Source organism: Erythrolamprus reginae, chromosome 4, assembly GCF_031021105.1.
Source record: "Erythrolamprus reginae isolate rEryReg1 chromosome 4, rEryReg1.hap1, whole genome shotgun sequence".
In the NCBI taxonomy this organism is placed as follows: domain Eukaryota; kingdom Metazoa; phylum Chordata; class Lepidosauria; order Squamata; family Dipsadidae; genus Erythrolamprus; species Erythrolamprus reginae.
Window position 1 is genome coordinate 36426970 of NC_091953.1, and position 16598 is coordinate 36443567.

General features: G+C 45.2%; 1 protein-coding gene across 2 annotated transcripts in view; it reads left to right on the forward strand.

Annotated features, from left to right (window-relative positions):
- Positions 1–14098, forward strand: part of DCBLD2 (discoidin, CUB and LCCL domain containing 2) — a 43162-nt gene extending 29064 nt beyond the window's left edge. The window contains exons 14-15 of one of the 2 annotated variants that reach the window (XM_070750046.1): positions 873–1010; positions 10591–14098. In XM_070750046.1, the coding sequence (XP_070606147.1) occupies positions 873–1010; positions 10591–11036 (584 nt within the window). In that variant the 3' untranslated portion in view covers positions 11037–14098. The remainder of the gene's footprint in view (positions 1–872; positions 1011–10590) is intronic. The other variant, XM_070750045.1, reaches the window with a different exon arrangement.
- Positions 14099–16598: the final 2500 nt, after the last annotated feature.

The following is a 16598-nucleotide window of genomic DNA, read 5'->3' on the forward strand; positions in this document are numbered from 1 at the left end:
ACGAGTTTAATTCGTTCCAGAACGGAGCTCGTTTGTTGAACAACTCGTATCTGGAACAAATGGCTTTAGACTTTGTTTCTCCCCTCCGACATAACCAGAAGCAAGGATTCTTGCGCCACCTAGTGGACGCTCGGCTCATATCCCGAATTTGAGCTCGGGTCTCGAAAATAAATTTCTCTCCCCTCGTGGCTCGTAACTTGGAATACTCGCATGTGGAGCAGCTCGTATCTAGAGGTACTACTGTATTAGCTATTTCTATAGCTACAAACTATATTAATCCAGTCAAGAGTTCATTTTTTTCCTGACTCAAGCACAAGATTCAGAAGCTGTTACCAAATAGGAAAAAAAGATGGATATGTTCTTTAATTAATACTCAATTTTGCACTTCTTCCAGCTCCGTCACTTTCTCCATCCATTCTTCTGTTGGCTGGGGAATTCTGGAAGTTGGAAGTCCCCAAGTCTTAAAAGTTCCAAGGTTGGACATCCTTGGTTTAAACTATAGCAACCACCTCACAGGATTGTAATTGTGAGGAAGATGGGAGGAGAAAGGAGTACTGTATTAGGTATGCTCACTGCCTTGAGTTTCGTATAAAATAATAAAGAGATAAAAATCAAATAAATAAATAGCTGCTTTGATAAAGGAGGAAAAGAATTAAACTGAGCTTAGAATCCCAGTAGTAGTCACTGTGGATCTTTGTAGGATTTAAATGATTTCAAAATATGTGTAGAAACCTATTACAAAATTGCTAGTTCAGCAGAGAAAGGTCCTTATAATAGTTGAATACTTATGATGGAGTTTTAAATAGCTTGATTCATAAATATATCTTATAAGTCATTGGTGAGAATTGTTCCTTTTTAATGTCTTATTGCAGGTTGGTGGAAAGGAATGAAGCAATTTTTTCCTGCTAAATCTGTAGACCATGAAGAATCATCTGTTCATTATAACAGCAGTGAAATTAATTGCCTTAGATCAAGAGAAGTTACTCCTGTGTTACAAGGTCAATCAGCAGGTACATCTTCCCCATTTTATATTTATTTCAGCAAATGTTGTCTATTTCAAAGACGGTATATACATTCAAATTAAATGCTATGGTTTTTCCACAGAATTTCAGATGTTATAAAAAAATACTGTATTTTTCACTCTATAAGACGCACCTGCTGATAAGACGCACCTAGTTTTTAGAGGAGGAAAATAGAAAAAAAAATATCTTGAGCCAAAAAGTAGACTAAAATATTTATTACAATAACACTGCCCTAGGGGAATTGGGAAAATATACAAACAAGCCCCCCTCTCTCTTTCTTTCTTTCTTTCTTTCTATCTCTCCCTCTTTCTCTCTCCCTTTCTTTCTCTTTCTCTCTCCTTTCTCTGTCCCTCTCTTTCTTTCTCTCTGTCCCTCTCTTTCTTTCTCTCTGTCCCTCTTTCTTTCTCTCTGTCCCTCTCTTTCTTTCTCTCTGTCCCTCTCTTTCTTTCTCTCTGTCCCTCTCTTTCTTTCTCTCTGTCCCTCTTTCTTTCTCTCTGTCCCTCTCTTTCTTTCTCTCTGTCCCTCTCTTTCTTTCTCTCTGTCCCTCTTTCTTTCTCTCTGTCCCTCTTTCTTTCTCTCTCTTATCTCTCCTTCTCTCACTCACTCTCTTTGTATCTCTCTCTTTCTCTCTCTCCTTCTCTATCTCTCCCTCTTTCTCTCTCCCCCTTTCTATCTCTCCTCTCCCTTTCTCTGTCCCTCTATTTCTCTCTGTTCTTCTCTTTCTTTCTCTCTGTCCCTCTTTCTTTCTCTCTGTCCCTCTCTTTCTTTCTCTCTGACCCTCTCTTTCTTTCTCTCTGTTCTTCTCTTTCTTTCTCTCTGTCCCTCTTTCTTTCTCTCTGTCCCTCTCTTTCTTTCTCTCTGTCCCTCTCTTTCTTTCTCTCTGTCCCTCTTTCTCTCTCTTATCTCTCCTTCTCTCACTCACTCTCTTTGTATCTCTCTCTTTCTCTCTCTCCTTCTCTATCTCTCCCTCTTTCTCTCTCCCCCTATCTCTCCTCTTCCTTTCTCTCTCTTTCTCCCTTATTTTTTCTGTTTTTCTGCTGTGGGCGGTTTAGGGCCCCTCAAACCCCGACGACCTCGCCCCCGGATCCTGGCCGGGACAGGGCAGCTTCCTCTGACAGGCGCCGCGCGGGGCCGAGGGGGCTCAGCAGGAGGCGCAGCGGCGGGCGGAGAGAGGGAAGGGGGAGGCAGTGGCGTCCCTCCTGGCCTTGGTGGGCCGCCCGACCCTCCCCACCTCCTGCAAACGCGGCGGGCGGCGGGGGGAGAGCGAGGAGCCGGCTCCGGCGGGTGCGGGGCTTGGCTGGCTGGCTGGTGGGGGGAGCGCCGCTGGTGGTGCGAAGGGAGACCCTCCTCCGGGGGGGAGGGGGCCAGACAGCAGCTAGCCAGCCGAGTTCGCAGCCAAACTTTGCACAGGCGGCGGCCGGCTGCGAGCGACTGGCTGGGTTTTGGGTCTTCCTCCTGAAGCGATTCCCGTAGCCTTCCCAAAGGCTCGGAGCCGCCAACGCTCCTCCGGTGCCGCTCCGCCTCCTAAACCTGCGCGGTGGAGGCGTCCCCCAGCCCAGCACTTTCGGAGGCCGAAAGGCGCGGCTCTCTTCGGGGTTGGGAAGAGGAGAGGCGGCGACAGAGGCGGCGGTCTCCAGATGAGTATATCGCCACGCCCCCTCTGCTCCAGCGCCTCTCCCCCTCCCTGCCTGCATCTTCGCTCCATAAGACGTGGCTGATTTTTCATCCTACTTTGGGAGGAAAAAAACTGCGTCTTATGGAGCGAAAAATACGGTACTTGATTTAGAGCACAGTTGAAATTACAGTCATATGGTTTTTCATCTTGGAGAAAGTTGGAAAACCAGTCTTTCTTTAGAACTAGTTTTTTTTTTTTAAATGTGGCAACAATTTTAAAAAATTGAAGTATAGGTAGACCTTGACCTGCAATCAATTGAGCCCAGAATTAACACTGTAAGTTGTGCCATTCTTGTAACTTCACTTGATGTTACTCCATTTTTTGCAACTGCCATAAAATAAATGTGACAATTGTTAATCAAATCCTTTATCCACAATGGATGGGGTTTTTTAATTTTTTTTAACAGAAATCAGAAGTAAATCCCACAACAAAAAATAATTCAAACAGAAAAAAATAAATAAATCATGGATATCACGCTACATAGAGTGCTGGTGAGACCACATTTGGAATACTGTGTTCAGTTCTGGAGACCTCACCTACAAAAAGATATTGACAAAATTGAACGGGTCCAAAGATGGGCTACAAGAATGGTGGAAGGTCTTAAGCATAAAACGTATCAGGAAAGACTTAATGAACTCAATCTGTATAGTCTGGAGGACAGAAGGAAAAGGGGGGACATGATCGAAACATTTAAATATGTTAAAGGGTTAAATAAGGTCCAGGAGGGAAGTATTTTTAGGGAAATGAACACAAGAAGGGGACACAATCTGAAGTTAGTTGGGGGAAAGATCAAAAACAACATGAGAAAATATTATTTTACTGAAAGAGTAGTAGATCCTTGGAACAAACTTCCAGCAGACGTGGTAGATAAATCCACAGTGACTGAATTTAAACATGCCTGGGATAAACATATATCCATCCTAAGATAAAATACATAAAATAGTATAAGGGCAGACTAGATGGACCATGAGGTTTTTTTCTGCCGTCAGACTTCTATGTTTCTATGTTTCTATGGATGTATGATCACAGGAAAGTGCATTAGCCATAAATGTGAACCAGTTGCACAATGCCTGAAGTGGGATCATGTGGCCATGAGTTGGGATAGCTGTTGAAACTTCAAATCTGGGTCATAAGTATCCCTGAGGAGGTCCATTGGAACTTTGAGTGGTTGCTAAGCGACCAGTCTTAAACCTAAATAATAGTATCAGTCTGATTTATTGTACTGTGGTGGTGGGCTTATTAAAAAAAATACTGTATTATCCCTATAGATATTCTTGAGGTTATTAAAATTTTATTAAAAATCAGTGCCAGAGTTTTTGATTCCTTTCAAAGTTAAAGGATGACACAAAGACAAATTTGGTTCAGGTACAGATTCAATGTCATCCCTATCTACTACTGAGATTATTTTTTTAAAGTGTGCCTTGTGATTAGCTTGCCATTTTACGCTGTAAGTCCTGTACAGTGTTCCCTCGATTTTCGTGGGGGATGTGTTCTCCACTGCATCTGGAAGGAGAGTCCAACATGGGTAATAAACCAATCCTATTGGTAGAGACTGAGTTATAATTAGCATAATAATAGCTACCGCCCCCTTACTGCTCCCATGAGCCCCAGTTTTAAAAACTCAGTCTAAGAGTAGAGACATACTGAGTTTTGCTCCTTAGGAGTTTTATTGTATTTTTACATATATGTAACAATGAAATTGTAATAAATTGATGAATTTGACCTGTTTAATCTTGTTCTTTGTCTTTCAGGTTGAAAGGAACACAGAAGAGAGATGAACAGAAGAAGGGGTCTCTGCCCTCCGCGGGCAGCACTCCCAACGATCCTCCTCAGGGGTCTTGTATTCCCTCCGTGGGAACACCCCGTAGAGGAGCACCCAGCCTGGGGTCCCTGACCTCCGTGGTCAGACCAGGGCTGTCGGCTGAAGGTGGAGGGGTCCGCCCCCTCCACTGGGTAGCCTGAAGGCGCTGTAGCGAGGCTCCAGGCAGAGAGCGGAGCTGCGCCTCTCAGCTGTTCGGCAGCCGCCGAACAAGCCGCTGCCGCAGCCGCCGGCGGCTAGGAAGCCGCAGGGCGAGCAGAGCAAGCTGGTACGGCCGGGATCGATGGCGAGACCAGCGAAATGGCAAGCGCGCCGCCGGAGAAGCAGCAGACAGCTGCTATGGCCGCAAAGGGGGCTGGAAGCCGCAGCGCTCCCCCCCACGCCCCCCCCCGGAAGGGAGAAAAAAGCCGCGAAAGGCATGGGGGCCGCCATCTTGGTTGCTACTTGTGCAACCCAAAAGAGCGGTAACCGGAAGTCCTCCGACAGCTGGTGGGCGCGAGGAGGCTATATGCCCCAGTGCGCATGCGCAATTGGCCAGAAAGACGGTGGCCATCTTTTTCTTGACTCTGAGCCAGCAAAATTTACTGTGTCCCGAGCTTGCAGGCCCAAACGGTTCTTCAGTTCCAACTACTATGAGTACATGGATGAGCAAGCGGGACCCGAGAGGGCTGCCTCCCCTACTATGGCCAAAGAAAAGCCCAAGGGGAAGGCTAAAGAGAAGTCTAAGACCTCACAGGCCTCAGCTTCGGCCTCATCCATAAGGGAGGCCGAAAAACGCATTAAGGCCCTTGAGAAGAAGCTGGAGGCAGCTTTACAGGCCTCCCCAGCTACAGTACCACTGGGCCAGAGGCAGGCAACACCAGACCAAGCCACCACGCACAGTTTTGGCCTACCTGAAGGGGACTGGTCACCAGATAGGCAATCAGCCATATTGCCTCACACCATGTCTTCCCCAGGCCCCTCATGGAACAGACCGGGGTCAGCTAGCCAAGCTGGAAGGAGTTCCTTGGGCCCAACAGCCACGTTCACCCCCACAGCGGCGGGACTGAGGGCACAGGCAAGCACCTGGCAAGACATGCCACCAGACTTGCAGGACCTTATCGCAAACGTCTATTCACAGGGCATAACGGCCGGGGCCAACAGATATGCTCAGCAACCATCTCAACCGGGACAGGTCTGGTCAGCACCGCCCCCCTCAGGCTTGGGGTCCTTATCTGAGGAACCACTTATGGGAGAGGACAGTGATAGGGAGTATGAGCTCTCTGAGGATGAAACAACTCCCGAACAACCTCAGCCGGTAGGCCTGTTTAAGCCAACCTTGTTCAGGACTCTGTTGTTTAAGGCTAAACAGGTGATGAACCTACCAGGTACAACCAAGACACCGGAGGATACTGAAAAAACCCCGGATGCCTTACTACAGGAATCCCAGCCTGAGTCAGAGCATTTCCCGGCATCAAATATTTTCCTGCAAGGAGCCAAGCGCCCTTGGCAATATCCAGCTGCGGCTCAAGGCCCATCCAATCTGGAACGTCGATTTTACACGTTCGATGAGGAGGTGGAGAAACTCCTGGAGTTCCCACCCATAGACCAACCGGTAGTGACCTTGGTCTCCAGCGCCCTGGTACCCTCTGAAACAGGAGAGAGCCTAAAACCGGAGGACCGGAAGGCAGAGATACTTCTGAAGAAGGGACACCAGATGGCAAGCTGGGGATTCAGAGCAGCAGCGGCTGCTTCATTTATCAACAGGGCTTCCCTCCGGTGGATACAAGAGATGCAATCTCGCATGGGACCAGAGGACGGCAGACTACGTCAGGACCTAGCTAAACTGCGAGCCGCGGCGGAATTTTCCGCAGATGCCACGCTGCACGCAGCAAAGTTTTCCAGCAGGGGCATGGCCACTACACTTGCAGCCCGCCGTCTCCTGTGGCTCCGTCATTGGCCTGCCGATCTGAAGTCCAAATGGAGACTGGCATCAGCCCCATTTCAAGGATCTATGCTCTTTGGAGATATTCTGGACAAAGTCCTCATTGAGGACAAGGACAAGAGGAAGGTCCTACCCAGAGCAGGCAGGCGGCAGGACCGGAGGTCGGCACCATATACAAGGCGCCAAACACCCCGCTGGGACAACACCGCAGGAGCAGGCCAGAGCCACAGACCGTACACGTAAGGTCAGTTCTCAAACCAGACCTTCAGAAGCGACCGGGGGTCATTCCAAGATCGACCCAGAGGTTACCAAGGTTCGAGACGGCCCTTTCGAGGGAACAACCAGAGGGGTTTCCGCCGCTCGAAGTGACTCTGCCACCCAGTTTCCACTCGGCGGGAAGCTCCAGCACTTCCACGCCTCCTGGTACGCCACCACCACAGACCAATGGGTCAGAGCTACGGTGGCAGGGGGGCTATGCCTGGAATTTGTGGGCTTACCCCCCAGCCGGTTTATACACTGCCCGCAAGTCAGGAAGCCTCAAGACAAACAGCGACTACAAAACGAAATCGCTCATTTGCTGGAGATTCAAGCAATAGAACCGGTTCCACAACAAGAGCAGGGGAAAGGATTTTACTCAAGGATCTTCATTGTCCCCAAAGCCTCGGGAGGCTGCAGGTTGATTCTCAACCTAAAACAACTCAACCTCTTCATAAAATACTGGCGTTTTCGCATGCATTCGCTGCAAACTATTTTGACCTCAATCAGATCACACGATCTGCTAACGTCTATCGACTTAAAGGAAGCGTACCTACACGTCCCCATACACACGGCACACCGGAAGTACCTACGGTTTTGTTCAGAGGGGATGCACTACCAATACAAGGCCATGCCATTCGGCCTTTCGTCAGCCCCACGGACTTTTACCAAGCTCCTGGATGCCCTGACGGCACACCTGCGATCTCAATCCATCAGACTGATGGCGTACCTGGACGACATCATCATACTGTCCAGGTCGCCAGCGCAGGCAAACAAGGACCTAAACCAGACCATACGGACATTGGAGGGTCATGGCTTTACCATCAATCTGGAAAAGAGCCAATTGGTCCCCAATACCAGTCTTTTGCACCTGGGAGCGGTCATAGACACCTTGTCGAGCTCAGTCTCACTCTCCCCAGAAAGGATCGCAAATATACGACGGTTGATAGACGAACTCAACCAACACAGACGGGTTCCCATGTCACTGTTGTCAAAGGTGTTGGGAACCCTAGTCTCGGCTATAGGGATTGTGCCTTGGGCCAGACACCATATCCGAGACCTACAGTGGTTCTTACTACCGGCACAAAGGGCCAAGGTGAGTCACTCACATCGGCAGACACGTATCCCACGGCAAGTCAGGTTTTCCCTGAGATGGTGGACATCACCCGCAATACTCAGAGGTTCCTCCTTTCAAACACAAGACAAGATGATCCTCACTACAGACGCCAGCCTGTACGGTTGGGGAGCTCACATCGGCCCCCACATGGCGCAGGGCAAGTGGTCGGTAGAGGAATTGACACCTATAAACATCAACTTCCTCGAGCTCAGAGCGGTCTTCCTGGCTCTCCAAGCCTTCCACGCTATTGTCCAGGACAAACACATACTAGTGCTTACGGACAATGTGGCGACCAGAGCCCACTTGAACCATCAAGGGGGTACGAGGTCGCGCCGCCTCATGGACGAGACGGCGAACCTGTTCGATTGGGCCGAACTTCACCTAGCGTCCTTATCCACAGAGCATATAGCCGGGACCACCAACACCCAGGCAGACTGGCTCAGCAGGACTACACTAGACCCATCAGAGTGGAGGCTGGATCCGGTCCTCTTTCAACAGATATCGCACAGGTTTGGGACTCCATCTGTAGACCTGTTCGCCACTCGCCGGAATGCGCAGACCCCAAGGTTCTATTCACATTTCCCGGAACCGGGATCAGAAGGGGTCAATGCCCTACGGTCAGCTTGGCCGACAGGACTACTGTACGCATTTCCCCCAGTGAACCTGATACCAAGGGTCATAGAAAAGATTCTCCAGGAAAGGGCAGAGGTCCTGATGGTGGTGCCACACTGGCCCCGTCGGCCGTGGTTTGCCGACCTGATGGCTCTGTCATTAGAACCACCATGGAGGATGCCAGACAACATCGTCACCCTCAGCCAGGGGAACCTGCTACACCCGGATCCTCAGTGGCTACAACTAACCGTCTGGCACTTGAAAGGCACAGGTTGAGACATCAAGACCTGCCGGAGAAGGTCATCGATACCATTCAGGCTGCTCGGCGTCCCTCGACCTCCAGGATATACCAGGCCACGTGGGCGGCCTTCTGCACCTTTTGCGACAAGGAGGGCAAGAATCCCACGGGGGCATCGGTAATTACGGTGCTGGAATTCATGCAGGCAGGAATAGACCGGGGACTGGCTCCTAACACATTGAGGAGACAGGTGGCAGCGCTTTCCACCATGATTCAAATACCAGAGGCTCGTTCGCTAGCTCACCATTCGTGGGTAAGAGACTTTATACGTGGAGCCTCAAATTCACATACACCACCGGTACGAAGATTTCCCTCATGGGATCTATCACTAGTACTTAAGGCCTTGACAAATCCGCCATTTGAGCCTTTGAGATCAATTCCACTTAGGCTCCTTTCCTTGAAGACAGCCTTCTTAGTAGCGGTCACCTCGGCACGCAGGGTGTCAGAGATTTCAGCACTCTCCGTGAGACCGGACTTATGTATATTTTACCCTGATAGAGTGGTGCTCCGTTTGGATCCGTCGTTCGTTCCCAAGGTGAATACCCTATTTCACAGGAAACAGGAACTTATATTACCGGACTTCTGCACACATGGAGACCATCCATCCGAATTAAGATGGCATAAGGTCGACGTACAACGCGCTATAAAGATTTATATCAGGAGAACGGCAGAATTCAGGAAGTCGGAGACCTTGTTTGTTTCCTTTGCTCAACACAGAATGGGACTTGGACTATCTTCCAAATCAATAAGCCGCTGGCTGAAGGAATGCATCCTGGAAGCCTACAGAGCGGGAGGTCACGACCCTCCGCAGGGCTTAACAGCTCATTCAACCAGAAGTGCGGCCACATCGGCGGCCTGGACGACACAGGCCTCTATAGAGGACATTTGCAGAGCTGCTACCTGGGCGGCACCTACGACATTTATTAAGCACTACAAGTTGGACTCATTTGCGTCTGCTGAGGCAGCGTTTGGTAGACGGGTGCTACAGAAAGTGTGTGCATCTCCAACGTCCCAGTCCAGACCTTCTCCCTCCCATGGGCAGTAAATCTTTGGTATATCCCATGTTGGACTCTCCTTCCAGATGCAGTGGAGAAGACCCGTTGTACCTACCTGAACGGGCTTCTCGATGCACTGGAAGGAGAGTCCAAACCCACCCGACTAGTTGAAGTTCAGAGACGTCGGAGATGGGAGTTGCAGTTAGTTGTGTTAATAAAATTTGGTTATCCTCTTACATTTTTTCCTCGTTTTTAAAACTGGGGCTCATGGGAGCAGTAAGGGGGCGGTAGCTATTATTATGCTAATTATAACTCAGTCTCTACCAATAGGATTGGTTTATTACCCATGTTGGACTCTCCTTCCAGTGCATCGAGAAGACCGTTCAGGTAGGTACAACGGGTCTTCCGAGACCACCCGCGAAAGTCGAATTTCTGCGAAGTAGCGATGCGGAAGTAAATACACCATTTTTGGCTATGGACAGTATCACAAGCCATCCCTTAAGACTTTAAACCCCTAAATTACCATTTCCCATTCCCTTAACAACCATTTACTCACCATTATTACTGGTACTCACCATTGAATAAGACACTTAGTGATCCTGATATTTATAAACATAATTATTTATTAACAATAATTATTTTTTTTGTTATTTATTTGCAAAACTTAGTTTGGTGATGATATATGACATCATCGGGTGGGAAAAACCATGGTATAGAAAAAAAGCCGTGAAGTATTTTTTTAATTAATATTTTTTGAAAAACCTTGGTATAGGTTATTCGTGAATTTCGAACCCGCGAAAATCGAGGGAACACTGTAGTGGCTTTTTTCTGTATTTTGAGAGGTTTAGAAATTCACTTTTACCTTTTCAACAGAGTATGCACAACCACTTGTAGGAGGAATTGTCGGCACACTTCATCAAAAGTCGACTTTTAAACACGAAGAAGGAAAGGAAGCAAGTTCTGCAGATACGGATTCTTGTACCACCTCAGAACAAGAAATATATCACGCCTACACTGAACCGCTCCCAGTTACTGGACCAGAATATGCCACACCAATAGTGATGGATTTGTCAGGGCATCCTGCACCTCCTCCAGGCATTGCTTCTATATCTACCTTCAAAGCTTCAGGGAACCAAGCTCCTCCATTAGTGGGAACTTATAATAAACTTCTTTCCAGGGCAGATAGTTCATTATCAACCACACACGTACTCTACGATACACCTAAGGGGATGCCAGGACTGGGCCTTTCAAATGAATTGGTATACCAGGTACCACAGAATATGTCACACTCCACAGAAAATAAAGAAGATATAAGTTAAGAGTTTTCTACAGATTAAATTGGTAGAGAGAAAAGGACAAACTTGTATTGAAGAAAACTATGAGATTATAGACCCAGAATAATGTGTGTTGCTCTTTTGAGGGGGCCAATATACAACTATTGCTTTCTTGTACAGGCTATGAAAAACTTGTAATTCATTACTGATGGGCGCTGAATTCCCTGATAGGCATAAAAACTTTAATCTGTGCCTTATTAGTGTGAATTTAGTCTCATCGATAATCATTCTGTGCTCCATAGGGCTGATGGACCGAAGAAAGATAATTCTTATTACTTTTTGAAGCCAGTGATACTACTAACAGTCTGATTAAAAATTCATAAGGATATTCATATTACTGTAAAGCAAACTAAACACGAAACTGTGCTTTTTAGTAAGTACAGTAATACCTCGTCTTACGAACCTAATTGGTTCCCAGGGCAGGTTCGTAAGACGAAAAGATCATAAGACGAAACATTGTTTCCCATAGGAAACAATGTAAAATCAATTAATCCGTGCAACGGAAAAAAAAACGCAAAAAAATGCCGCCGCCCGGCTGTCACCTTTTAAAACAGCCGGGGGGGCCTTCCCAGTGTCCTGAACCCGAACGCCAAACCCAAACTTCCGGGTTCAGCATTCGGGAGGCCGCCGAGAAGCCCCCCGGCTGTTTCAAAAGACGACAGCCGGGTGGCGGGGCTTCTCAGCGGCTTCCCGAATGCCGAACCCGGAAGTTCGGCAAAAGTTCGGGTTCGGGAGGCCGCTGAGAAGCCCCACCACCCGGCTGTCACCTTTTAAAACAGCCGGGGGGCTTCTCGGCGGCCTCCCGAATGCCGAACCTGGAAGTTCGGGTTTGGCGTTCGGGAGGACGCTGAGAAGCCCCCCGGCTGTTTCAAAAAGTGACAGCCAGGTGGCAGGGCTTTTTGGCGGCGGCGGCAGCGGGTTTGTAAGAAGGAAAAAGTTCGTAAGAAGATGCAGAAATTTTCTGAACCCCGGGTTCGTATCTCGGGTTGTTCGTAAGACAAGGGATTCGTATCATGAGGTACCACTGTATTTATACAAACCTGAAATTGATCTCTGCAATGAATAAACAAATTAATATAAATAAATTAGTGAACAAGAGGTACCAGAAAAACCATATAATGTTAATCATTCTTTTCTGGTCATTCAAGAGAGTAACTTCATTTAAATGCTGCTCTTCTGTTCATGTGAAATACTATCTAGTACAGTATTTTTCATTTATCAGATATACACAGATTCCCTAACGCTGTAATTTGCTAGAGCTTCTTATTTTTCTTTCCCAAAGAAAACACTTCTCTTGCTTGCTAGTAAATGATGGATTTCAGGTTTGGTCCTCTTACATATTCACTAGGTAGTTTTCCTTTTCAGCCTCAAGTTTCCCATAAGCAACATGGGCATAAGAATCAATCTACATTGCAGGCTAATTTGAGCAGGCGTGTGTGATTTAAGACATTCAAACTTTAATATAAATAATGTTATATTAATATTAGACCACAGGAAGTTTTACAGAGGATTTATTAGCTGCAGATGTAATCTTTTCAGATAAGAATATAGTTTATAAAAAATAACCCACCTACTCATCCTATTGTGGCTGTCTCCCACAGTAATAAAACTAGGCCTTGAAGATGATTTTTTTTATACTGAAAGGTATAATAAGCATATCAATATATTGTGCATACATTTGCAAATACAGGTCAGAATTTTATACATTTATAAATGTACAGCTTGTTTTTTCCAAATGTTTTAAAACACAGTGGTACCTCTACTTAAGAACTTAATTCTTTCCGTGACCAGGTTCTTAAGTAGAAAAGTTTGTAAGTAGAAGCAATTTTTCCCATAGGAATCAATGTAAAAGCAAATAATGCATGCAAACCCATTAGGAAAGAAATAAAAGCTCGGAATTTGGGTGGGAGGAAGAGGAGGAGGAAGACAGTCACTGCTGAAGGAAGAAGGTGAGGTGAAGGGAATCAAAAGAATTCCAAAACTTTAAGCCTTAAAAAAAATAAACGGAGGAGGAGCATGTGCCTCCCATACACCCGGTGGAAGGCTGCCTCCCATAAACTGCGCCAGAGAATGAAACCGAGGGGGAACACTAAGAAACTGGCCGGACCTTCGTGCCGCTCTCAAATTTCCTGGGTAATTTTTCATGGCTTGGGTTCTTAAGTAGAAAATGGTTCTTAAGAAGAGGCAAAAAAATCTTGAACACCCGTTTCTTATTTAGAAAAGTTCTTAAGTAGAGGCGTTCTTAAGTAGAGGTACCACTGTACTTCTATGCCTTAAGAAAATACCCTGGTAGCTTTTAAATTGTGAATTCTGTTATCAATTACATTAAAATGTGGCAAAAAATTAAAAACCAAATTGCTGCTTGATGCAGACTGAGATTTAAATTATTGTTAATGAGCTGATCATTTTAAAAGTTCAAATTATGTGTTTAGCTTAGAATTAAAGGTACTTAATCTTGTAATTCTTTTTCTCGAAATGTATATATTTGAATTGATTAGTGACCTTACATACAAAGAAAAGTATTGAACACAAAACTGTATTACATTGCAAATGCCTTTTCCTTTTTACCATGTTTAATTACGCATCAAGAAAGCACATGAAAAAGTGCTGTTTTATACTGTATTTATCAGCACTGTAGTGATGACAAAATGGAATATCCTTTAATATGCAATAGCCCAGTTTTATGGACTTTTAAATGTGTTGTGAATGTATAAGTCAAAAGACAATTGTGTATAATGTTGCTAGATACACAATATTTTAAGTTAGCTCACTGGTAAATTTAGTCATGACAATCACAACTGTGTAAGATAAAATTATGTTTAATTTCAATTCCATAGAAATTTGCTCTTGTGCCTTACTCCATTCCTAATGTTTTTATTTATACAAATTATATGTAAATTATTTTTTATTCTGTAACTATGGTACTCTAAGGGCTGAATTTGTGAGAACAGGTGATGTATAGATTTTATACTTCCACATATTCTTTGTATTCATTCTTTTATGTGATTCTTTACAACTCATGTGAGTAAAATACCTGCCCGAATGGACTGAAGAAATTTGTGTGTGAATACAGGGTGGGAGGCTTTCTACTCAAACTCCCTGCTCTTGCAGGCACCGTTCCCTGTAAGATTGCGCATGCGCGTGCACGCACCCCAAAATACCCCCCCGCGCAGCCTTTTCCATGGCCGCGCGCTCCCCATCTCCCTGCCAGCCCGCAGGGGGGCGGGGAGGTGCGGCAGTAGGAGGAAAGGGAGCCGCGGCTGCCCCTGCCTCCCCACGGTGCCTCTGGCCAAACGCGCCCCTGGCTTCTCGGCCCCACGCTGTTGCTGAGAGAAAGAGAGAAAGGGGGGGAGAGAGAGATAGCAAGAGAGAGAAGAGAAAGAAAGCAATAGAGAGAGAGAAAGAAAACAAGAGAAAGAGAGAGATGAAAGGGGGAGAGAGATAGCAAGAGAGAGAAGAGAAAGAACGCAATAGATAGAGAAAACAAGAGAGAAAGAGAGAGAGATGACAGGGGGAAGAGAGAGATAACAAGAGAGAAGAGAAAGAAAGCAATAGAGAGAAAGACAGAGAGAGCAAGAGGGGGAAAGAGAAAGAGAGAGAAATGACTCTTGATTTAAAGCATATGGTAAAAAGCACCCAAATAATAACAGAAAAATAACCCCAGCCGTTTGTGTATGTGTGTGTGTGTGAACTCTTGAACCATTTCCAATAGCTCACCTCTAATTGGAAATGGTTCAAGAGTTCACACACACACACAATGGGGGAGGAGACAGGGATGGAAAAAGAGAAGATAATAATAGTAATAGATTTTGGTTTTGTTTTATTATTAATTTATTTTAATAAAAAAAGAAGGGAATTTATTTATTTATTTATCTATGCCGCCCAGTCCCAAAGGGACTTTCGCTCAGACACTATACTTTTCCGCCCACACTGAAAAAAAATTAGAGGGAACATTGCTTGCAGGGGAACCTATACCAATGGTTCTCCATCCTCTTTTTTTGAAAATATTGAGTGATGGAGCACCTACAACTTCTGGATGCAAGCCATTCCACTCATGAATTGTTCTCACTATCAGGACATTTTTTCTAAATTCTAGGTTGTATCACATTAATGATCTTCCCTCTGTTACTTCTTGTCCTTTAAGCTTCATTCTGCTGCTGTTAATACTTACCGTATTTGCTATTTTTCATATTTGAAAGCTATGGGGGTAGCATGTGGTTATAACAGACACAGTTCCTGATAGCACATAATTTAATAGTCTTTTCTTGGTAGAAATGTGTTTTGATAACAGGAACTAAGTGTGAGTGGCCCATGTCTGGCTCAGCTGGTCACGGATTTTGAGGACCAGGAGATGGGTGTGTAGTGGCATCACAGGCCAGTGTTCTTGCCATCTGAGTCTGTGAGCGCGAGTAAGGGGAATTGGAGATTGAGGAACCACCAGAGACTTTATCACCCCCAGCTATGGGACTTAGTGAGTCAGACGACAATAGGGAATTAGAGAAGGACGACTCTTTGTTAGATGCAAGACTCAGAAGAATGTGGTCTAGACAGGAATGTCTGAAAAGGGGTTCTTGTTGTTAATAGTGTATAATGCCAGTATATAAGGCACTTTCTAAGGGAAAGTAGTTGTGGCCAACAATGTTCCTCAGCATGGCTGCTAGAGAATCAAAGGTGAAAGGACTTTCTGAATTCCAATCCTTTCCCTTCATGCCTATGTGATGTATTGCACCTATTTCCTGAACCGTAGGTTTGGTCCAATCTGCCATAAAAATTTAAAACAACTAAGATTTATAGCCCTCTGGCTCATAACCTGGGTTTTCCTATCTACAGCTCATTAGAGAGAGGCCGCCAGCATGAAATTCCTTAGAAATAACAAGTGGATTGTTACCAATAGATTTTGCTTATGATCAAAAATGTGTCTATTTCTGACAGTGCCAGGCCCAGGTAAAACAGAAAGTAACTCTGTATGTTTTGCAGTTATCAGTTATAGCATTCATTTCTACTCTTGGTTTACGACTAGAATTGAAACCCAAGTTCTTCCAACTGAATTGTGCAGGCGCATTTAATAATGCAGATAAAATCTGCATGCTTTAATGTTGCGTTATAATTATACTGTATATATTTATTAACAGTATTAATAGATTAACATTATAAATAACTATATACTTAGTTCAACTATCTAAAATGTCAAACAGCATCAAGTGATGTCATAAAATAAGCAGAAAAACCATTTCAGCTAACTTCCCGGTGCCTAGTGAAATAAAATAACTTAGGCTTGATAGATAGTACTGAGTCTTCTGAAACTTGTCTGCTTAAAATTCTAGTTATTTTTTTTAAAAGATTTTTAATCTAAGCCAATTAAAATGGCTATATGTGTGCATATAATGCAAAACCCTATGATTTTGCATATGTGAAATTTCCCATAAATGACTAACGTAATATAACAAATACCACTGTAAGGCTGATTTCCAATTTCCTATTAGGTTTATATATACAGTACATTTATGTAAAGTGTCTAATTGGAAGTATGACATATATTCAGGCCAT